Source organism: Neovison vison, chromosome 7 (genome assembly GCF_020171115.1).
Source record: "Neovison vison isolate M4711 chromosome 7, ASM_NN_V1, whole genome shotgun sequence".
NCBI lineage: Eukaryota > Metazoa > Chordata > Mammalia > Carnivora > Mustelidae > Neogale > Neogale vison.
The window spans coordinates 26,076,950-26,099,923 of record NC_058097.1 but is presented as its reverse complement, the minus strand read 5'-3'; the positions used below and the strand labels follow the sequence as shown (position 1 = coordinate 26,099,923).

Here is a 22,974-nt window from a genome sequence, read left to right as displayed (position 1 = left end):
ACTCAAGGACCAGTGGCATCCTGAGGCTTTTGAAAAGACCCCAGGGGCCAACAAGCCGCTAGATTTTTATGCTTTTTTTCCCCCCCCGACAGGACACTTGGGTCCCTCTGCCCTCGCGCCCCACCCCCTACTGCCCTCCGTTGCCTTAGTATCCCTACACACCCGCCAGGTGGGAGAATGAAGAGTCTTTCTTCCTCCTCGCTCCCTCCCTCTCTCTAGGGGGTTGCTAGGAAGCGCGACGGGGGGTGTGTGTGTGCCAAACCCGTTCTCCACAAGCACCGTGGGAGTGACAGGGGCGGGCTGGGAAGGATTCCCTCCTTCTGGAAAGAGTAAAGGGCCGCCTGGTCGGACTCCACCGCCGGCACCTGCTACCGAGTAGCCCCCCCGCCGAGGTACCGCCCCCGGCCCCCGCCCGGGCCCGCGCACGGAGTGAGCACTGGCCCTTTAAGAGCAGCGCGCGAGGAGGAGGGCTGGGAGCGCCCAGAGCTGCGCCGAACTCGCCGGGGACGTCGGGCGCCGGCTCCCTGGCTCGCTCACTTGCTCCGACCGGCTCCCTGCGCCTCCTCCCGGGACTGCGCGGGGACCCGGACCCGGGTGGGCGCGGGGCGAGCAGAGTCCCCGGGCGGGAGGCGCGCGCTCTGGGCAGCACCCGGCCCCGGGCATGGACAGAGGGAGCTGGGCGCGCAGGGGGCGCCGCGGGACCGGGCGGCCGGAGCGCTGAGCCAGACAAAGGCTCAGGAGTTGCGCTAGCTTTCGGGAGCCGGGCCCGGGGCTCCGAGGCTGCGGGACTCCGCGGCTGGCGGCTCCGGCCGGCCACCTCCCCCGCGGGCCGGCCCCTCGCGCCCGGACCTGCCCTGCCGGCTTCTCCTCCGGCGTGGGAATTTGCTGAGGGGACCTAAGCGTCTCCGGAGGGGACAGGGACCGAGAGGTCTGCCGCGCGCCCGCCGGGCGGGGAGCCAGGGAGCGTCGCAAGTTTCCGATCCGCGTGCGGGGCCCGGCGTCGGCCAGCGGGCGAGCCCTGCGTGCAGCGCGCCGGGCCAGGCGAGGCGCCGAGAGCATGGGCAGCGACCGGAGCGCGCCCGGACGGCCGGGCTGGGCGGTCAGTGTCCTCGGCGGCCGGGAGGCGGCGGCGCGGCCGCGACTGCTGCCGCTGCTCCTGGTGCTTCTGGGCTTCCTGGGCCGCGGCGCGGCGGCGGAGGACGCAGAAGTCAACGCCGAGGTAAGGACCCCCGCCCGGGCCCTCCGCGGCGGTCTGGGAGCCTGGGGGCTTGCGGGAGGGAACCACGCCCGCGGCCTGGGGCGAGGGGTGGAGGGCGCGGAGAGGAGCCCGGGTCCGAGAGAAGGGGGGCGGGGAAGAATGGGACCAAGCTAGCTGCCCCTCCCCAGCTCGCCCGCTGCAGCGCACCTCATCCCAAATCCTGGAGAGTGTAGGACTCGCACCCCCTCTACCCCTTCGACCCTGCCCGGGCACTGATCCGCCCCAACCCGGGTCCGGGGAGTCGCTTCTGCTGCCCCCAGCCCTCGCTCCCCTCCTTCAATCTCCCCGCGCGGCTGATTCCTCGAGAGTCCTGCGGGCGCGCCGTGACGTTCCCTGCGAGTGGGGAGGGGGCGGCCCTGGGGGCCCACGGGCCGAGCGGGCAGCGCTCCCGCCTCGGTAGCCTCTGGTCTGGGTGACAGTGAGCCACGAGTGAGGCGGGCCAGGAGGGGGGAAGGGGTGCGAACCTCCTAGACAGTAGCCCCGGCTTGCGGGGGCGCTTGGGCGACTTCCTTGGGCTCTTGGCGTGGAAGCCGCCCCATGGCCAGGTGGGTCCAAGAGAGACCCTGTCTCCCCCTGGCGCTTCCTTCCACTAGAGCCCCTACGCCGAGGCCTGGGTTGGAGAGGGCAGACTCCGAACGTGCTTTTCTCTGGAGCCTGCCTGACGTCCCTCCCGAGCCCCGTCTCCGGATCGGTCCCGCGAGTGACCAGGCGTGGCCTCCTGGGCATAGAGTGGGGTCCAGCCAGAATCCCCACCACCACGCGTCGGCTCCACAGGGTCGCCCGGCGCCGTCCTCCGGAGCACGGACAGTGAGGACACCAGCTCCGTCGCCCCAGCAAAAGCTGGGTCCCTGCTGTCCAAAGTTCTAAGACCCGACTCCCTGCCGGGAAATAGGAGAGGGGTGCACTAGGCAGGAGTGCGGAGGTGGGAGGAGAAACACCTCTGTGCCGACCCGGGTAGGCTCTGGCCTCGGTGCCCTTGGGCCGGCCTGGAGCCTCCCACAGCCGGGGCTGTGGGCCTGAGCGCCTTCTATTTGCAGCGGGCCGGTGCTCCCTCCCAGCCCCCTGGCGGCTTCCCCACCTCCCCCGGCAGCCTGGGAGATTTTTCCGATGGAAGCCTGCCCTTCCCCGCCCTACTTTAATAAAAGCATGGAGGAAGGGCAGGGAATTCCTCCCGGCTCAAGTTACACCTCCCAGCCAGTTCCCCACCTGCTTTGCCCTCCCTCCCTGGCCTGACCAGGGAAAGCTGCGGGGAGCCCAGCCTTGGCTGGAGGTGTAGAGGGAGCCCAGCCCATGCCCTGCCCAGCTCCGCGCTCCCACCCCCCACCCCCCATTTCACACAGGCGGTCAGGCAGGGGCTTACAGGGAGTTCCTGCTGGTGGGGCTCCCATCCAGGTACTGGGTAGAGGGTGCTTATTAGGCTCACCAGCTACTCTGGAGTGGGGGACCCAAGGATTCCAAGTCAGAGACCACCCTTGAGGAGTTTACAGTCTATTTCAGAATGGCATCTCTGGGGGCATCTAGGTGACCCAGTTGGTTCAGCGACAGCCTTCGGCTCAGGTGATGATCCGGAGTCCCAGGATGGAGTCCTCATCAGGCTCCTAGCTGAGCAGGGAGTCTGTTTCTTCCTCTCATGTTCTCTGTCTCTCTCATTCTCTCGCAAATAAATAAAATCATTAAAAAAAGAAAGAATGGCATCTCTTCACAGGAAGCAGTTATGGATCAATTTGGAACTGGGTGGCCATGCCTGTGAATTGGCATCCTGGATGGCTAGGAGCTGTGGCTGGAAGGGCTTTACTCTCTTTCCTTTGTTTCTGCTCCTCCATCACACCCCTTCTCTCCCAGCTGTGGGAGTACCCATAGCCCCATATAGTACCCATAGCCTGCACTGTTAGCCCTGAGTACCCACAGACCAGAGCCCTAAGCCTGTGGTGGCTCTGGCTAGACATCTGTGACTGTCCTGTAGGCTGCCTCCTGGGGGCAAACCTGGGTTGGGGCACTGCTGGAAGAGACTCTGGATGGTAGAAGGACCCTTGATGTTTGATGTTGGAAGCCAAGGTAGAGATAGATGGTCTGTACCAGCAACTACACTTGGCTTTGGAGTACAGGCTGTCCTTTGAAGTCTGTCGAGTCTGTCTAGATTTGGGCCTAAAAAGTCAAACCGCTTCAGCAACCAGCCCATTTGCCAGAAGGCCATGGGAGAACTGTCCCCAGGCCCATGCTAGCTGAGGACCAGCATCAGAGACTTCTGGGGCTAGCCGTTACCCCAGAACCCCCATAGCTCCAGACTTTAGGTCAGGCCATGGCTGGCACCATCTCTGAGCAGCCTGATAACTGAACCCAGACCCAACTGAAGCCCCTCTCCCTTCCCTCTCCGACTTCCAAGACAGAAACGGCAGCAGTTTCACCAGACTAAGGAATCGGGAAACCCGGCGTGTGCTAGGAGCTGGCTGCCACCTGCCACCTGCCAGGCCCCAGCCTGGAGATGGCTATCTTCCTTGAGGGAGCTGCCACTGAGCTACTCTGCTCTGCCCCACTGGCTCCCTGGGATATCAGACCCACGCTCTGCCGGACTGAGGTGCCAGCGACAGTTCCTGGTCTCCCTGCCCTCAGAGTCCAGCCCCCACCCTCGGCTCCCGGTCCAGGAGTTTCTGTTTCTGGCTGCAGCATCTAGCCTGCTTATGTGCCTTCTGTGTTCACCGGAGAGTCTCTGGTCTCCCCCCCCCCGCCCCTTTTAGGCACAACTCGAGGCTCTGAGCCCTGCCCCGTGGAGGTGACTCAGCTGCCAGAGTTCACAGGTGTGGTACCACCGCCGCTAAATGTGGGCACACCCAGGTGTGCCGAGGTTGAGACTCCCGCATATCTTCCTTGCCCCTAGGTGGTGGCTGAGCAGAATGAGCAAAAAGAGGGGTGCAGGCCAACCCGAATTCTGATTTTGACCTTCAGATCTGACTGGCAAGCCCCAGGCTTCCTGTGTTCCAATCTCTGCTCACACTGGCCATGCTGGCCCCTGGGGGTCCCCATGGGTGCTTTCCTTTTAGTACCCTTTCTTAGATGTGGAGAAGGTGCAGAGGTTCCCTGTGTCCCCCCCTCAAATAAAAGGGGTTCATGTGAAGGCCCTGTCATCGGGAACCTGCAGAAGTTTTGTCTTCTGTCTCCACTTTTCAGTCTCTTCTCTTAACTACTCACAGACTCCTTTCCACAGTCTCTTTCAAAACCCTGAAAAAACGGGGCTGATTGGCATGGCCAGGGACCTGGTGTCCCACTGGGCCCTGCCCTTCACCCTCAGTCCTCTACTGGGTCCCAGTGCTTGGGCCGCCCCGGGGTCCAGTTGGTCTCCTGCCTCTGCAGAGAACAGCCCAGCCCGTGCTTGTCTGAAGAGCGTATCTGCCTGACCTGCTTATTCTGACCCCTGGACAAAAATGCCTTCCTTTGTCCCAGCCCAAGGAGCAGAAGAAACAGTCTAGAAACATAGCCAGATCCCCCACAGGAGACCTTCTCCAGAACCCCAGCACTCACAGCCTGTCCTCTCTGAGGCCAACTCAGAATGGCAACACTGCAACCCTGGGAGAGATGCGCCCTGGCCAGCACTTAGTTCTGGCCCCTTTGTGCCTTGACCAGATGCTCCCTGCCATCGTCCCCTTTGCCCAGCTGGGATTTTGGCTTCTGCCTGAGGCCAGCTGTGGGGGTTGCTGTGGTCACCACGGCCCCCCAGCTCGGTTTATAGTTGGTGCTCTAGAAGGAATGTTGGCATACTCCCCCAAGTGTATAGGTTGAAACCTGACTCCCGAAGCGATGGTATTAGGAGGGAGGCCTTTGAGAGGCAATCAGGTCATGAGGATGGAGCCCTCTTGAAGGAGATTAGTGCCCTTATAAAAAGCTGCCTGAGAAAGCTCCCTTGCCCCTTCTACCATGTGAGGGCACAGCAAGATGTAGGCAGTCCACACCCCAGGAGAGAGCCCTCCCCAGAACCCAGCTGTGCTGGTGCCCTCCTCTTGGACAGCGGGCCTCCAGAACTGTGAGCAGTGCATGTTACCAGCCGCCCAGTTCATGGTATTTTTGTCACTGCAGCCCAGACAGATTAGGACATTTGGCATCTTCTGTATCATCCCAAGGGTGATGTGGCTCGCATAGCTGGCTGACCAGGAGGGGGCCCAGCCCCATGGCCAGCTCTGCTTTCAGACCTGGGGATGTTGTCTCTGCGGCCGCAGAAGCAGGGAGGGGTTGGGGGCCGTCTGCTCTGGTGCCCTCCACCACACAGGGTCCTGGGAGGACCCCACAGATGAGTGTGAGGACCTGGGGCCATGCAGGCGGTAGAATTCTCTGAGCCTATGGCACCCATAGGTGCCTCCTAGCAGGAGGATCCCCCCGAGTCACGGCTCCCGTGAGGCTGCTCCCCAGAAGGACACCGGTTCCAGGGGGTTCCTGGAGACCAGGGGCTGTGGACTGGGCCCTTTGGGAAGGTAGCCCAGATTGCTGTGTCCCCAGCAAGAAGAGCACAGGCATACAAGCTGGACTTGGATCAGAGAGACAAAGAACGGTGCCTCTTATCAGATCCCATGCCCTTCATGGGAACAGCAGGAAATGAGCAAACTCAGAGAGACAAGTCAATCTGACAGCTGGACAGACAGATGAAGACCTAGGGGCCAGCCGTCACCCAGCCTGTGGAGTTGCTTCCCATCCTATTGCCCTGATGGCCAAGCTGCCCACACCAGGAGGACAGGTGTAGAATAGCTTTCCAGGGCTGACCCTTAACCCTGAGAGCTACCTTGTCCTCCCAGGACTGGTGGCCACCCCGGGGGCTGGAGTGAGAGCTCAGCTTCATGTGGAGCATTTAGGAGCATGGCACTGGGTACACAGGAAGCACTTGCAAAATGGTGACCAAACAGTGACAGTGAGCACAGGTGGCATTTGCTGTTGTGTGCTGGGCAAAGGCTGCAAGGGGCCATCCTGGGGGGACCCCGCGGGGCTGGAGCCAAGTGGGAAGGAGGTTGTAGAGGTGGGGCCAGAGCTGCCCTTGGCCATCCCCCCGCCTATCCAGCCACCCAGGCTTTGCGCCACAAGCAGCCCTATGGACACCAGTAACACCTACAGGAGAGTTTCTGGCCCCCAGGTCTTCATCTGTCTGTCCGGCTGTCAGATTGACTTGGCTCTTAGAGGCCCCAAGGCCTGGCTCTCAGCCAGTCCCGGAAACCACTAGCAAACAAGACACTTTCACCCCACCCACTGGCCGAAGGACCAAAGGACCGAAGGACCAAAGGACCCATCGGTTCTTCCCTCCAGGTTAAGGACTGCAGGAGCCAGCTGGGAGGGGGCAGGGTGAAGAAACCCAGGAATTCAGACAACCACCTCCTTTCTGCTCCCTGGCTGGGTATCCCGCACCCTCCTACTCTCCCGCGCATCCGTAGCCCCTTCCCTAGCTGCATCTTTCAGGTAGTGGGTGAGGGCAGCTTGAGCCCCAAATAAGCAAGTGTTTTCTTCTGGAACTGCTAAAATATGGACCATCCTGCCTCCAAAAGGTAAAGGATCCACCAAGGACAGGGGGCCTGGCTTGGTGCCCCCTCTCCTCACTGGCCTTGCGTCTGTGTTGTCTGTGCTATCATCCGTGCGTGGCGGGAAGGGAGTGATAATATTGACTCCTCTTTGCAAGGAAGGAACTCAAGTTTAATCAGCCCCCTCGAGCGCTCAAAGGCCTGTTACATGGACAAGCAGTCAGGACCAAGGGGTGGGTGTCCCCAGGAGGCAGATTTCCCCTCAGCCTGAGGAGCAGCTTTCCAATAGTCACTGATGCCCAAAATCAGAATGGGCTACACTGGGGGCAGTGGGCACCCCATCTCTGCAGGGGTGCAGGTTGGAAGGGTCCTGGGCCCCACCATGGTCCATAGAAGCTTCAGCGAGGGAGCTGGATTCGAAGGCCCTGATGTCTTCTCCAGACTGAGGCTGGACGAGTCTAGGGCTGGGTTGGGTCATCTAGCTGGTGCATGGGCTCTGGGCTCAGGTTCCCCGGAGGGGGGGGGGCACCCAGGGTGCATGACCGGCGTCTGCTGGGACCGTGGTGGCTCAGGACCACAAATCTCTCTCCGAGCTGGCTCTGTGCCTGCCCAGACAGGGAGTGCAGAGCCAGGCGAGGCCTTGGCCTGCTCCCAGGAGCCCACAGACCCAGATATGGAAAAGGGGACCAAGCACGATGAGGAGCTCACCCCACCGAAGGTTCGGTCCGTCACCGGCAGCCCTGACAAGATGCCGTTTATGCCAGGCTGGCAGGGTCTGCTTGGACTGCAGAGAGAGCCGGGATGACAGCAGCAGAGCCTCCCGGAGATCCTGCTTATCGCTCAGGGTCCGATAAGGCCGTGGGCAGGGCCAGGCAATCTGAGGCCCAGGGAGAGGGGGAGCTGCCTGTGGTGGCGGCGCCGTGCAGCTCCCCCTCCCACCACCCCCACTTAATGCACAATATTGATCCATGGCTCCTCCTCAGACATACCCTCCCCGTAGACCTGCCTTGGCATTGTCTCAGCAGTTCTGGGGGGCAGCCCTGCCGACATGGCCCCGCGCCCAGACCCAGCTGGAGAGGTGGGGTGTGGGAAGGGTTAGCTGCCCTCCCCCAGTGCTGTGCTGGGCCAGAGGCTGGTGCGGCTTCACAAGCGGCCCGGGCCAGTAATACTGCTCGTGGGCTCCAGTTCTAGCCAGACAGCTGTGTGACCCTGGGTGGGCCATCGCCCTCTCTGAACCTCATTAGCTGTACAGTGGGAGTGAGGTCCTTGTGAACATTGAATGGGATGACTAGAGTCAACTGCCCAGCCCATGGCAGGTTCTCAGCCTGCCGCTATGCTTATGGCCTCTCCTAGGGGCAAGGGGGCCAGGAATCTGCCCTCAGACTCCTGATGGCCCCATGTTTCCTTACCAGGGCTAGCCACTCACCTGAAGCAGCTCTGCATACTTTTTTTTTTTTTTTTAAGATTTTATTTGTTTATTTGACAGACAGAGATCACAAGTAGGCGGGGTGGGGAGGGAGGGAAGCAGGCTCCCTGCTGAGCAGAGAGCCCAATGCGGGACTCCATCCCAGGACCCTGGGATCATGACTTGAGCTGAAGACAGAGGCTTTAACCCACTGAGCCACCCAGGTGCCCCTACATACTTTTTTTTTTTTTTAAGATTTTATTATTTAAGAGAGAAAGCATGGGGAGGAGGGAGGAAGCGAGAGGGGGGAAACAGACTCCCCAGTGAGCAAGGAACCCCTGAGATCACGACCTGAGCTGAAGGCAGCCACTTAACCTACTGAGCCACCAGGGGCCCCATATCTACACATACTTATGGGATGGCAGTCCAGGAAAGAAATGGCTAGAAGAACCCGGGTAGGTGGGGTCTCTCTGCATGGTCCCTGGAGATCTCTTCAGAACCTTCCCTGCCTCCCACGGACAGTGGCTCTCATAGAGCAGCTCCCCCTACTTTGCTGCTTCCTGACTGGGCTGTGCCGCAGTTTCCCCACCTATGAGACTCTAGGTAACGAGGAGGAAAAGGAGGCTACTTTTGTAAAGGACAGAGTTTACAGTCACCAGTAAGAACAGCAGAGGCTTGAACACAGTCCCTCCCCAAGTTCGAGACTGGGCGGTTGGTGGTAACTTTGGGAATCACGACTCCCTTTTGGTCCGTGGCAGCAGAGCATGTCAGCAAGCTGGGGCTTCAGGGGTGCAGGCACAGCCCCTGTCACAAGCCTGTGCACCCCGATCCCGTGCTCTTTTCCCTCCACGTCCTCACCTCCTAGGTTTGTCACCCTTGGTTCCGGCAGGAGGGTAGAGAGAAAAACCCTCCCAGGGATGGGAAGAGCCCACACAGCCCTACCGGTGGTGCAGACTGATGGGCACTTGGCAGTCAGCCCTGAGCACAAGTTTGCCAGAGTCAGGCAGGCTCCAGCAGCTTTTGCGCCCCGTTCTCTGGGGCTCGGCTGCTCGGGGCCCAGGCTGCATATCTGCCCCCTGCCCTCAAGTGCCATTGCTCCCCGACCTGGCTTCTCATCCTGGTCATGGCCAAGGGCATTGGTCACCAGGAGACTGTGGGCTGATTATGAGATAGAGGTTCTTGGCCTCCCTGAGACCCTAAGGGCAGTTGTCTGTGGGGAGGAGGGTCCACAGGCACCCATGGGACCTTCCTGTCGGCCCCTGAGCTGCCCCCAGGAGTGAAGGGCCCGGCCCCATCGGCAGGGCTGGGCTCTGGAGCTCTTCACTGCAGACGGGCCCAGCTCCCCTCCCTTCCTCTCCCCAGGGCCCCAGTCTGAGCCTCCCCTGCCTGCCCTCCCCCTGTCACTGCAGACACCACTAATCAGCCCCTTGGTGGCCCGTGATTGCGCTCCCTGAGATATTTTTACCTTATGCAAATAGGCAATGTACAGGCGCCCTCCTCCATCAGCAGGCAGCTCGGCCTCTCCCTCTCCTCTCATTGCCAGAGCTGGCCTGACATCACCGCCTGGCCTTCCGGGTCTGCCCCAGCGTCTTGGGGAAACTGCCCATTATGGGCTGTGGGCTTCCCACCCTGCCCCTTCCATACACTTAGAGCCTCAGGAGAGGTTTCCTGTGCTTGGGAAGAACAGGGAAGGAGACCTTGGCCAGAAGGGGGAGGTGGGTCACTGGGGGGTGTGTGTGTGCCTCGGGCACGCCTGCTTCCCACTGCTGCTCTGCCCTTACCTGAGACTGCCTGGCACTTAGGCCCTTCTAAGGGCCTGAGTGCCTCTTGAGAGAGGCAAAAGGCTGCTGTTCCAAGGACAACCCGATAGGCCTCCATCATTAATAATGCACTTACTGAGCCCCTTTCCCTACCCGGCACTTTGCCACACAGGAGTGTGGACCCCCAGCAAACCCTTCCAGAAATCTGGATGATGAGGCAGGTCCTGGTCAGGCCCACCCTGGAAGTGGGATTTTTACCTCTGCAAGCTCTTTCTCCCCAATGCTTCTTGGAGGCCAGCTCCTGGGGTCCGCCAGCCAGCCAGCTGAGCCCTACAGGCGCCTCCAGCTCCTCACTGCCCCAGGGCAGGGGAGCTGCTCTGGGACAGACACTCCCCCACAAATGCCCAGGGCTCTGCGGTCGGCTTCTGCCTCCTCTTCTATCTGATGCGGTTTTCATTAAATGCAGCACTTACTCGATGAGTTTGATTTTTTTATTTTTTTTAACAGCACTAAGTTGTAGCCTCTTTATGCACCTGGAAATAAATAAAAATGTGGCGGTCTTTAAAAAAACAAAAAAAAGTCTGATGACAGCCTAAAGCACAGGAGGCATGCAGCCACACCTCAGAGGTGTCTGGGCCAGAATCTGTCCCCTACTCTGTCACTGGAGCTGATGGTTATTTCCCAGCTCCGTGTCCCTGCCTCCTTGTTCAGTGGCCATTTCCTAGGGCCTGGGAGGCCTGGAAGATGGGGCTGGGCATCTGTCCATGCCACCCTCTTTGGTTCAGCAGCCACTCCATCCAGCGCGGCCACCTGCGCACCACGGAGCCGGCTGTGGGGACCACCCAGTCATGTCGGGGGGATGGCAGGTGGCACTGAGGGAGCAAGTCCTCGAGGAGTTAGATTCGATGCTGGTGGTAGACAGACATGGGTATGGCCCTGGCCAGCTGACACAGGGCTGTCGGTCCACGGCAATCACCATATCTGGTCATCAGCCTGCCTTCTGAGACTTCGATGTGCAGCCTTAACCTTCCAGAGCCTCACAGAGAGCAGGCCGCAGGTGCCCTTACCCTGGCAGCCCCCAGAGACCCAGGGCGGGCCAGCAAAGGTATGAAGGACGCTTCCACGGGGCCAAAGCCCACAGCAGTCCCTGGCCTCTGTGTTCACCAGCAGCCTCGTGTGGTGGTCACCATGTTCTCACGGCCAGGATGAATTCTTAGCACAGTTCAGCTTGGCTCCTCGGGGATCCCATCCTCCAGTTGTGACTGTGACAGGCATGTCTGCTCACAGACTTGCAGGCGTGATTCCCTCCCTCTGTGGGAACACCTGGTCTCCCCGGGAGCCTGGAAGCCCCTGGAGGTCAGCACACTCTCTCTCTCGGTCCTCCGCAGCCTCCAGCGGGCGGTGTCTGGCACGGAGCGGGCGCCACAGAAACACATGGCAGGAGGTGGGGGGTGCGTGGATGGATGGACAGATGGATAGATGGAGGAGAAGACATGCTAGAAGGCTATGGAAGGGGATGGGCACCCCTGTTGTGTGCCAGATGCTTTTCCCAGGGCTGCCCCATTGTTACTTGAGAAAACTCAGTCCCGGTGAAAACAAAGTGTTTGTGGCAAAGCAGGGACTGAACTTTGGGTCTCCTGTCTCTCCCTGCTGGGCCTGGGTGGGCTGCCCAAATCCATCTGCTCTTCTGGGAGGCTTACGATCTCCAGGGGAGCAGCACCAAGGGGCCAGTTTTCCTACTTGGTGCGACTTCAAGAGGTTCTGAACTCCTCAGGGTCCCCAGTGGTCTGCCAGGAGTGGTAGGGGGGGCTGCCCTGGAGCGGCCAGTACAATGATAAGGACAGCTACTGTGAACTGTCCTCATAGACGCGGTTTCCATCCTAACAGGGAAAGACCAACAATAAACACCGGAAGTGGAATATATAATGTGTTGGACGACAAGTACAGGGAAGGACAAGAGGGGATCCAGGGGATGCAGATGGGGGGGGTCTTTTTTTTAACATTGTGTTGTCAGAGAATACCCCTGGAACAAAGTGAAGTGAAAGCAGAGACTGAGGAAAATAGGGTGGGAGCCATACAGATGTCTGAGAGAGAGCGTTTGGGCAGCAAGAACAGCACGTGCGAAGGCCCTGAGGCAGGAGTGTGACCATCTGGGGGCGGATGGGAGGAGTGAGGGCTGAGGGCTGAGGCAGGGGCAGGTAAGAAGGGCCTGGCAGCTCCCGTTAGAACTGGCTTTTCCTCTAAGCTGGAAAGTCTTTGAAGGATTCTAAGCAGAAGCGGAAGATTGACCAGACCTGACTGTAAAGGCCTTTTGTTCTGCTCTTGCATGAGAACAGACTGTAGGAGGTGGGAATGGAGAGAGCAGTCCAGAGGCTCACACGGTCACTGCAGCAGGAGGGGGTGGCGGCCACGGTGGGCGGTCGTGGGATGCAGGCTGTGTTTAGAGGTAGCAACGCTGGACATGCTGACCCAGGGGTGGCCTCTTCTTTGCAGAACTGGCTGAGGCTCTACGGCTACCTGCCCCAGCCGAGCCGTCACATGTCCACCATGCGCTCCGCCCAGATGCTGGCCTCCGCCCTGGCTGAGATGCAGCGCTTCTATGGGATTCCCGTCACGGGCGTGCTCGACGAAGAAACCAAGGCGTGAGTGCCTACGCCGGGCCCTCCTCCTGGCCTGCTCTGGTAGGGGGTTGGCAGGTGGAGTTTCCAGAACCGAGTGGCCTAGATAAGAAATGGCGATTGGTCTGGTCTTCCCTGCTCATTCTGATTGCCTGGGCATGCCTGCCTGAAGCTCTGTGTCCAGAAAGCTGAGGCGACTCGGGCTGGGCAGCAAGGAGCACGGGATTAGTGATGCCTGCCACAGGCACGGGGATGGGGAGGAGCGGCACGGGGGCCCTGGCTGGGATATCCTCGCTAGGCCTCGGCTCTGCGCTGAACCTGACAAAGGTGACAGGACCCAAAGTCACATTCTTGAACATGCACGGAGCATAATGTATCACGGACGCGGGGCCTCAGGGGTAACTCTCCCATTTCTGGGTGATACCGGTGAGAAGGGGATCACCTTCGTGGAGTCCCCACTGGGCACTCGGTCTTCCAGTCTGAGGTCAACCTGCCTGTTTTTCTGATGAGGAAATTGAAGTGCAGAGAAATACCCCACCACACCCATACAGAGGCAGCTGGAGGCCAAAGGCAAAAGGGTGGTAGAAGAAGGTGGACTGCCTGGAAGAGGCCGAGCCCAAACAGGCAGGCACAGGGAGGAAGGCTCCGGGCTTACCCCTCTGTACCCGTGATGCAGGTGGATGAAGAGACCCCGCTGTGGGGTGCCAGACCAGTTTGGGGTGCGTGTGAAAGCCAACCTGCGACGGCGGCGGAAACGCTATGCCCTCACGGGGAGGAAGTGGAACAACCACCACCTGACCTTCAGGTAGGCACCGCGACTCAGCCCTCCCACAGCACCGGCCGGAGACTGCTCGCTCCTCTCCCCACGCTGGCTGAGGCCTCAGGCTTCATAGTGGGCTTGTCTGGAAGGCTTCCTTTCCCAGAAGCCCACCCCAGGGTGCCCAGCATAGACTGTCCGATCTGCTCCCACGCTGAAAAGATCAGCCGCATTTCCTAGGCAGTCTTCCCCCAGCGAAGGTCAGGACCCTTGGAGCTGCTTCCGCTCCGTCCTCCTTCCCTCCCGGCTCCCCACCCCACCCGCCAGCAGCGGGGAGCTGGCTGCAGAGCTGGGGGCCTCTGTGGTGCCTGGCACATGGGGCTTGGAATCTAGGCATCTGCCAAGTGGGCAGCAGCAAGTCCCCTACAAAAACCCTGGTCTGCACACCCTTCGTTGGCGAGAAGCCCCCTCTGAGCCCTGAGCCACGGGGCAGTCCCCAAGGACTCCTCTTCGTGTTTCAGTCCAGCCACAACCCATCCGCAGCTCTATCTCCCCCAGGCCCCCAGAGCGACCAGCTTTTAATGGAGATCTGTCCAGCACACAGAAGCTTAATCTGATTTATGTGGGTGATACCAGGCCTCCTCCTGCCTTTATCACATGCAGACTCAGGGGCCGCTTTCTCCAACAGCTCATTCTTATCATCCTCCCAGCTCCCCAGGATGAGAGCACGACTCTCCTTTTCCCATTTTACAGATGCAGAACTGAAATACAGAAAGACGAAGTGGCCTGCCCAAGGTCATGTAGGTCATTTCAGAGCCCGGCCTTGAACTCAGGACAGCCTGAGCCTGCAGTCCAATAATCAGAACCGCTTGGCTCGTGTTTTTTAAACCTCAGCCATTTGTCTCCAAACTATCTAGTTCTTTCTCTTAGCTACAGAGCACCCATTCTCTTATTTGCTTCATGGTTTTATTTAAGCTAACTGGGCACTGTACAACCTTACTTAGTGATAGCCTCATGAACTCCCAGGTTTGATATATTAGTTCTCTTTTTCAGATTCACATCAGATAAACTAATGGTTGGTATCGACAGGCACTGTTGGTAAACCAGCTGAGATCTTAGGTGTGCCTCTTGGGACCACCCACCCAGTGGGTGCTAGCAGTGGACAGTGGAATCCAGTAGGCCCTGAGTTCACTCCCTTGTTTCCTGGCCCACCTGCAGCATCCAGAACTATACAGAGAAGCTGGGATGGTACCACTCACTGGAGGCAGTGCGAAGGGCCTTCCGCGTGTGGGAGCAGGCCACACCCCTGGTCTTCCAGGAGGTGCCCTACGAGGACATCCGGCTGCGGCGGCAGAAGGAGGCTGACATCATGGTACTCTTTGCCTCCGGTTTCCATGGCGACAGCTCACCATTTGACGGCACAGGGGGCTTTCTGGCCCACGCCTATTTCCCTGGCCCTGGTCTGGGTGGAGATACCCATTTCGATGCAGATGAGCCTTGGACCTTCTCTAGCACTGATCTGCATGGTAAGGACACCTGGCCAGGGCAGGGCAGGGGAGGCAGAGGTGGCGCTGAGCATTGCCCTCTGAGCCGGTTTAGCAGCTACAGGGTTGGGAGGGGAGAGCTTCCCTTGGGCATTTCTCTGGAGCACTGACCCTCCATCTCAGTCAGTTGTCCCGTGATCTCCAAGGGATGGTAGGGAAGCGAAGGGATCATCGTACCCATTTCCCAGGTGGGGAAGCTTGAGCCCCAGCAGTCAGAGCAGCTTAGCCTCTCCTAAGATTGGCAGAAGGGCCAGCTCTCTGATAGCCACAGAGCTGACTGTGCTGCCTGTCCCCACTGCAGGGAACAGCCTCTTCCTGGTGGCAGTGCATGAGCTGGGCCATGCCCTGGGGTTGGAGCACTCTAGCAACCCCAGTGCCATCATGGCGCCCTTCTACCAGTGGATGGACACCGACAGCTTCCAGCTGCCCGAGGATGACCTCCGGGGCATCCAGCAGCTCTACGGTGAGTGGGCAGCATGGGTATGGCCCGGGGGCTCTGCACACCAGTTTTCGACTCCCCGCCCGACAAGGCATAGGTACCACCAGTAACCCTGTTTTGTAGAGGAGGAAACAGGCCCAGAGAGCATTAGTGACTTGTCCACATCACTCAGTGAGTAACCGTTGGGGCTAGAAATTACACCCAGGGCTGGGCAGCTCCAGGGCCTGTCCCTCACACAGGGCCCTCATGGTGACTCCAGGCTGGGATCCCCAAAGCCCTTCACCGACCCGTCTTTCCTCTTCAGGGTCAGTGGTATTCTTATTAGACTGGGCATGCCACTGTGGTCCCAGACCCCATTCTTCCCCGTTCGCTCCCAGTCCCAGCCTGTCCCAGCTTCTCCAGGCAGTGTTGTTGGCTTTTCACTGCCCAGTGGCTTTGGCTTTGAGGCAGGTGACACCCCCTCCACCCAGGCCTCCCCCGAGAAGGTCTCCAGTGGGAAGGTCTCCTGAGGACCAGTTCTGTGGGTCAGAGCCTATGCTCAGTGCCCCACTGAGCCCCTTTTTAGGGCTGGCAGTGTTGGCCCTGCTGGGCAGGTGACAGACACTCCTTTACAGACATCCTGGCAAACTGGCAATGAGATGGGCCCTTGGCAGAGGTCACAGAGCCATGTTCTTGCCTCTGCATGTGTCCCCTACTTCCTGGTCCACTGAAGCTAGTGCCTTGAGGGGAATGTCCACAAGGGAACGTGGACTCGGGCAGCCTCAGGGACACCGTGACCCATGTCCAGTGTGGGGAGGCCGAGGAGGGGGCTGTATGGAGGAGGATGGAGGTCCTGATTGTGATGGCTGGTGTGGGGGAGGAGTCTGCTGTGAAGAGACAGGGACTTGCACCTGACTAAGCCTACCACCAAGGCAAATGTCCCTCTGGGCTGGGGGCCCCAGGTCCCCTGGTTCTAAGTAGGAGAACCTGGCATTCAGGCTGGGTTCTGGGGCTACCTGCTGACTTCCCACTCCCCCCACCCTGCTCTGCAGGCACCCCGGATGGCCAGCCACAGCCCACCCGGCCTCTGCCCACTGTGACTCCCCGGCGACCAGGCCGGCCAGATCATCGGCCCCCCAGACCCCCCCAGCCACCACCCCCAGGTGGGAAGCCGGAGCGGCCCCCAAAGCCAGGCCCCCCAGCCCAGCCCCGAGCCACGGAACGGCCTGACCAGTATGGCCCCAACATCTGCGACGGGGACTTTGACACAGTAGCCATGCTGCGTGGGGAGATGTTCGTGTTCAAGGTCTGGCCCCTGCCCGTGCCTCCCTAGTCCCTTGGCCCCATCTCAGAGCAGGAGGGCAAGCCCTACATCCCATTCCAGGAGCCTTTCCTCACCTGGCTGCCCAGACACCCCCACCCCTCCTTCACTGAGCAGCCTATGGGGAGCCATCAGACCCTAGACCAAGAGGACACCAGCCTGAGGGACAAGGGGCTTGGCCAGGGTGACACAGACGTGCAGGGGCCTGTGCCCCGCCCAGGGATCCCTTGCCAGGGCTGCCCTGGTCTTCTGAGCTACCCCTCCAGATCTCCCTGACTGGGAAGGGGTGGATCAAGGAGAGGCCTCTCCCAGAATGAGTCTTGCTCTGCCCACTCACACACATGCCCTCCCCAGGGCCGCTGGTTCTGGCGGGTTCGGCACAACCGTGTCTTGGACAACTATCCCATGCCCATCGGGCACTTCTGGCGTGGCCTGCCCAGTGACATCAGTGCTGCCTACGAGCGCCAAGATGGACGTTTTGTCTTCTTTAAAGGTAGGTATTGGTAGTGGGAGTCCTGGGCACCCTTCCTGCCCTGGTCTGGCCTCCAACCCAAAGGGCCCGAGGGAGGAGGAGAGCAAAGGGCTACGTTGCACGTGTCATCCTTTTGTCCACTGTGGGGGAGACACATCCAGGCCAAGGGAGGGGTGGGGGAAGGTAGATGGAAGCCAGGAGACACTGAGGCCCTGGGGGCCAGAAGCTGCTCCAACTGGAGGCGAGCTGCCCGTCCTCTGCAGCATGGGGGCTCCGCATCGGTTCCCTCCTTCCTTGCCTCTTGTGCCTCCAGCAGCCCCTCCTCATAAGAACAGATCCCCCGAGCCCAGGGCAGGATTTCTGGGGTCTGCCGGCAGGGTCAATGGAGCTCCCTAACTGCCAGCCCTTCCTTTGGGGCCTGCTGCCCTGGGGAGGGCCTCCAGGGCAGTACCCCCTGACGAATGAGCCATGTCCCCAGCCCCCCTGCCAGCCTGAGCCCCCGCTAAAAGCCCCTGAGAGGCCAGACAGGGCTCCCCCTCTTTCCTCTCTCTGTACAAGAACTGTTTATGGGGGTGGGATGGATGTTCACACGGGAATGCAGGCCATTTATAGTGTGACAGGTATGTGCACAGATGTGAGTGACTTGTATATGTGTAAGTATGTTGCATGTGCCCATGAGTTCCAAGTGCATGTACACGCAAGTGAGTTGCATTGTGTGTTATCTTGGGTGTGTATAGGGGTCAGTGCCTATCCTGTGTAAAAGGGTGTGGATGATTGTGTGGTGTATGTGTGTACATGCGTGTGTCGTATGTGTGCGGTGAGTGTGGCTGTGGATGTGAATGGATTTGTGGGCCCAGGATAGCACACCCCATGTCTCCTCCCCACGCATGGCCCCCACCCCCCCGCCTGTCCTCATCCATCTCCCCCTCCCTCAGGTGACCGCTACTGGCTCTTCCGAGAAGCAAACCTGGAGCCCGGCTACCCTCAGCCACTGACCAGCTATGGCCTGGGCATCCCCTATGACCGCATCGATACAGCCATCTGGTGGGAACCCACAGGTCACACCTTCTTCTTCCAGGAGGACAGGTGAGCACCCCCTTCCCTAAAGGGAGAAGGCTCCAGTCCAACCCTCCCACCCACCCAGAGAGAACCCACAGCCTGGTGCTTCTGGTCCCAGGTACTGGCGCTTCAATGAGGAGACGCAGCGTGGAGACCCCGGCTACCCCAAGCCCATCAGTGTCTGGCAAGGGATCCCTACTTCCCCCAAAGGGGCCTTCCTGAGCAACGATGCAGGTACCGGGGCCCACCCCCTGCAGCCTGCCTAGCACTCACCATCCCCCCTTCTCCACACCCAGGACTCAACAGCATCACGATGGCTGGTATGGGGGACACTGCTGTGGCAGGCCCCAGGCCGGGGGCTTCCAGAGAGTAACTCTCCTGACCCTTCCTGCATTGTCTCCAACGCCTTTTTACAGACAGTCAAACTAAACCATAGAGTTTAAGGGCCCCAAGTCCCTCCGCAAGGGAGTTGGAGAATCGAGTCCCACCCAGGTCTGCCTGTGTCCAGAACTGGCACTCGGAATGGCCTTGCTCCCTGCAGAGTCCAGCTAGGCCTGGGCAGCCCACAGGGAGCTTGAAGGGTGTGTGGGGGAGTGAGCTTGGCTCAGGGCGATGGAAGTCTAGGGTCCTCCCAGGGTTCCCACTTTCCCGCCTGGAAAGGAAGCCTGACCTCTGTCACTGTAACTGAGCAACAGGGAGGGAACTGCGGCTTTTATTTCTCCAGTGGGGTCTCTGGCGATCTTGAGAAAAACCCTTAGTCTTGGTTTCCCGGTTCCGGGTTCTTGGGCTCAGGGGAGACCCTGCTGGCTCTGCCGGAAAGCCAGTGCTTAGGCCAGGCACGTGGCATTTGTGTATGATGGCATCACTGTGCAGCCACTCCGAGCTCGTTGTGTCCAGCAGAGTATGGACGCACCCCTCATTCAGAACTGACCCTTCCTGGGGCTGATGGGATGTGGGCAAAGTGCCCAAGGCTGCAGAGCTTGTCCAAGGCAGCGCTGGGCTCTGTTCCAGCCCAAGGCTGCAGGCTGGCTGTGTGGCCTTGAGCAAGACACTGGCCTCTCTGGTATGGGATGAAGTTAGTCCTGGGACAGTATGGCAGGGCCCCCTGACTGTAGCCCAGGTGACCCAGCGGGCTGCAAGACCCTTCCAGGTACCACCTGGGTCAGCGTCAGCCCAGTCAGGAAGCAGGGGAAGCACAGTGGGGCCCTTGACCCAAACCTGCCCCTCTCTGAGCCCGCCTCCCACCCCCCTCCGCCCCGCCTGGCTCCTCTATGTTGGGAGGGGGCAGATTTAAAAATGCTCAGGCTGGCAGGTGAGAAGGAGGGTACTTTAAAACCAGGGTGCCTCCAGCATGTCCTGGTCTTCTTTGAGGGCCTGGGGCTGGTGGTGGGGGTGCAGCCTGACATCGCTCATCCCTGCTTCCCTGCCCCGCAGCCTACACATACTTCTACAAGGGCACCAAGTACTGGAAGTTCGACAACGAGCGCCTGCGGATGGAGCCAGGCTACCCCAAATCCATCCTGCGGGACTTCATGGGCTGCCAAGAGCACGTGGAGCCGGGACCCCGATGGCCCGACGTGGCTCGTCCGCCCTTCAACCCCGACGGGGGTGCAGAGCCCGGGGCGGGCGGGGACGGCGAGGAGGAGGAAGGGGGCGAGGCCGGCGGCGCGGGGGACTTCGGGGATGGGTCCGACGCGGATGGGGGCAGCCGCGTGGTGGTACAGATGGAGGAGGTCACGCGGACGGTGAACATGGTGCTGGTGCTGGTGCCGCCCATGCTGCTGCTGCTGTGCGTCCTGGGGCTCACGTACGCGCTGGTGCAGATGCAGCGCAAGGGCGCGCCGCGCGTTCTCCTCTACTGCAAGCGCTCCCTGCAGGAGTGGGTCTGAGCCGCAGCGCCGCCCTCCTGCTGCGCACGGTGCTAAGGGGGCTGTGGCTGGCGGGGCCCAGGCTTCTCCTACGGCTGGGTGGGGGTGCACCAAGCCAGAACCTTCCAGGGCTCCCTCAGACCCTGGGTGGGGGCCTCGCCAGGCCCTCCAACCTCCCTGCCAGCCCTGCCCCAGCCCTGCCCCAGCCCTACCCGATGTTTATTTATGCCCAGCTTTCGCTGGGTTTTTTTGTTTTTGTTTTTGTTTTGCACACTAATTGAGTATTTGTTTTTACTTTGCTGACCCGGAGCAGTGGTCCCTCAGGGCAGGGGTTAGAGCTTTCTACAAATAGTTCTGCTCGGGACAGGGAGTGAGCGTTCCACCCGCACCACCCCCACACACCCCTCGGCCCTGCCCTGCCCCACCCAACAACACCTCTGCCTTGGCCACAGCCAGGGAAGCAGAGGGTCAGAAGGCCTAGCTGGAAAGTGGCTAAAATGTTTCTGAGGCTCTTTCCCATCCTGGGCCCTCCTCAGCCTGAGCTGGCTTTGGAGACTGGTGGGGACTCCGTGGTCTCCACCCATCCAAATCTCTGCCTTGGGAAGAGCTTTCCCCCAGGGGCAGCGCCCCGGCCCAGGGGACAGAAGGGTAAGGTGGCCTACTGGCCATGAGTCATGTGGAGTTTTGAGTCCTTCCCTGCTCACCCCTCTCAACCCGTTACCCAGGCTTCTCATACCTAAGATGCCTACCCTGGCCCTACTAAGTCAAGGGGCCCACAGTCCCCAGTGCCCACACACCCCTTGAGCCTACAGAAGAGGCCCTGGACCTGCCTTACCAAGGACCAAAGGGGGTCTGCCAAGGCCCCTCCACCCAGGGACCTCATCCGCCAGGCTGGGCTTCCAGCCCCCAGCCACTCCTATCTGAGCTATGACCCACCTGGGCTCCTTGGATTCTTCCCACTCTCCCTCACCCACACCACCGTCCTCAGGGGTCTCAGAATCCCACGAGTCTCAGGCACCAGCTGCCAGGCTCCCAGCTGTCCCAGGAAGACAGGAGGCTGATGGGTGCCCACAGCCCACCACGCATGCGGCGTAGGGGTTCCTCTCCTCCAGCTCCCAGTCCCCCAGAGCACTGGGAGGAGGGACACTGGTGGACAGAGGCCAGCAGCTCTTTCCCTCACACAGACTTGTAGGATGTGGCTGCAGAGTCTCTAAAGGCGCCCACTGTGGCCTGCAGACTCCCCTTCTCCTTGGCTCAGCCCCAAGGGCAGGGACACTTCCTCCTTCTTTTCCCTCCCAAAGTAAGCAGGAGGCAAGGCTGCTGTGGAAATGGTACTGTACAGCCGGCTCCGTCCCCTCTGCTTCCCCTCAGCCCTGAGCAAGCAGGTCTGCCAGCCAGATCCCTGACCCCTGAGGGAGAGGCGTCTCATGCGCTGGCCTGGAGCATGGGTCCAGCAGCTTGCTCCCCGCTCCGTCCTCAGAACTGGAGAGCCAGCCAAGGGATGGAGGGCAGTGTCCACCCCCATACATTTCTTTCTGTAAATATTCTGCACTGATTAAATTGTACAGCCGGCAAGTGTGGCCTCCTTTGTAAGAGGCCCTGGGCCAGAGCCTATGGCTGGAGGGGTTGCGGGTGACAGGCACCTGCCCTCCATGCTGAAGAGACCTTGTTCCCAGTTCTACGGGGGCTCCTTCCCAGTGGCCCACTGGGAGGGGCAGAGCTCAGAGGAAGAGGGAGGGGTGGCTGCCCTCCACAGACCAGAGGCAGGTGGGGCAGGGGACCCGGGTTGACCCAGCTGAGGAGGGACAGAGAAAGAGTACAGAATTTACTGGACATTCATTCATGAATGTAAAAAAGGGCATCCCAGCTTCCTACACGCAGTGTATGTCTAGGAGGGGTGGGAACGTCAGGCCGGGCCCCCCAGCCCTTCTTCCACCCATCTAGACTGGGTTCTGGGTGGCCTGAAGACTCAGCAAGGAGGCAAGAGATGGGAAGTAGTACCACTTTGGATTTGGAAAGTTCCCCTTACCACATGCTCTGCTCAAAGAGGGGGTGGGCACCCAAGATCTGCCCTGTCATCTTTGAAGAAGCAGGAAATCTCACCCTGGGCAACCTGCAGAGGAGACCCAGGAGAGCAGGAGACTGAAGCCTTACAGCCCCTGAGATCCGACGGGCATGGCTGATAAGCCTTGGACCCCACACCATCCTCTGGGCCAAGCTAATAGGCACTGGCCTGCACCCCCCAGAAGTGCGGTGGCCAGTTATAGTGGGGTTCCACCCCAACCACGGAGCAGGCCAAGCCTCTACAACAGCTCAGAGCAGGGTCCTTCAACCTGTTCCAGGCCCCAGCCTCCCCTCAGCAGCACACCTCCTCCCCAGGCCCCCTTGATCCCACCCTTTCCTCTCTTTGTGTTGAAAACTGGCTGAAGAGAGTAGGAAATGCTGGCCCTCAGAAGCCCCAGAGGCCTGTCAGGCTCCACTAGGAAATGGCCCACGAGCCCCCCCACCCCAGGGGCCTTGGCAGGCAGCATGGGGGTCCAGGGCGGACACTATCTCATCAGCTTGCTTGTGGCAGAAGCCACAGGGCTCCACCCAGTTCTGCCTGAACCCTGAAGCCTTAGGGTCACCAGGCAAGTGGGGGCATAGGGACGAAAAAAAGAGAGGCTTCGAGACCTCTCAGTGAGCTCTTCCTCAGAACCCAGGCCACGGAAGAGACTTGGCACAGGAGGCTTCAGCTTCTCAGGAAATCGCCTGAGGAGGCTTCCACCCCCAAGCTCTCTGGTAAAACCTCAGAGCAACCCATTGGCTGAAGGAACAGCTCATCTGGTGAGCCCATGAGTGTGAAGGTCTCTAAGGTTTGGGTGTCAGGCCTCAGCCCTGCCTCCCCCAGCCCCAGAGAGCCCTGCCTTGCAACTTGACACCATCCCCACCCCAAGGATTAACAGGAACCTGCATCTTTAAATTGGTTTTGTTTAATGTGACTGCATCTGAACTCACCACGGCCT

At 60.2% G+C, this 22,974-nt stretch overlaps 1 protein-coding gene across 1 annotated transcript; it reads left to right on the top strand.

Moving 5' to 3' along the window:
- Positions 1 to 487: 487 nt before the first annotated feature.
- MMP15 (matrix metallopeptidase 15) lies at positions 488 to 21,544 on the top strand. Its single transcript, XM_044256051.1, has 10 exons — positions 488 to 1,219; positions 12,406 to 12,554; positions 13,207 to 13,335; positions 14,506 to 14,813; positions 15,133 to 15,294; positions 16,302 to 16,555; positions 16,925 to 17,063; positions 17,978 to 18,128; positions 18,220 to 18,335; positions 19,536 to 21,544. Exons 1-10 carry the CDS (start codon positions 1,058 to 1,060, stop codon positions 19,988 to 19,990), a joined length of 2,025 nt encoding a protein of 674 aa, XP_044111986.1. The 5' UTR covers positions 488 to 1,057; the 3' UTR covers positions 19,991 to 21,544.
- Positions 21,545 to 22,974: the final 1,430 nt, after the last annotated feature.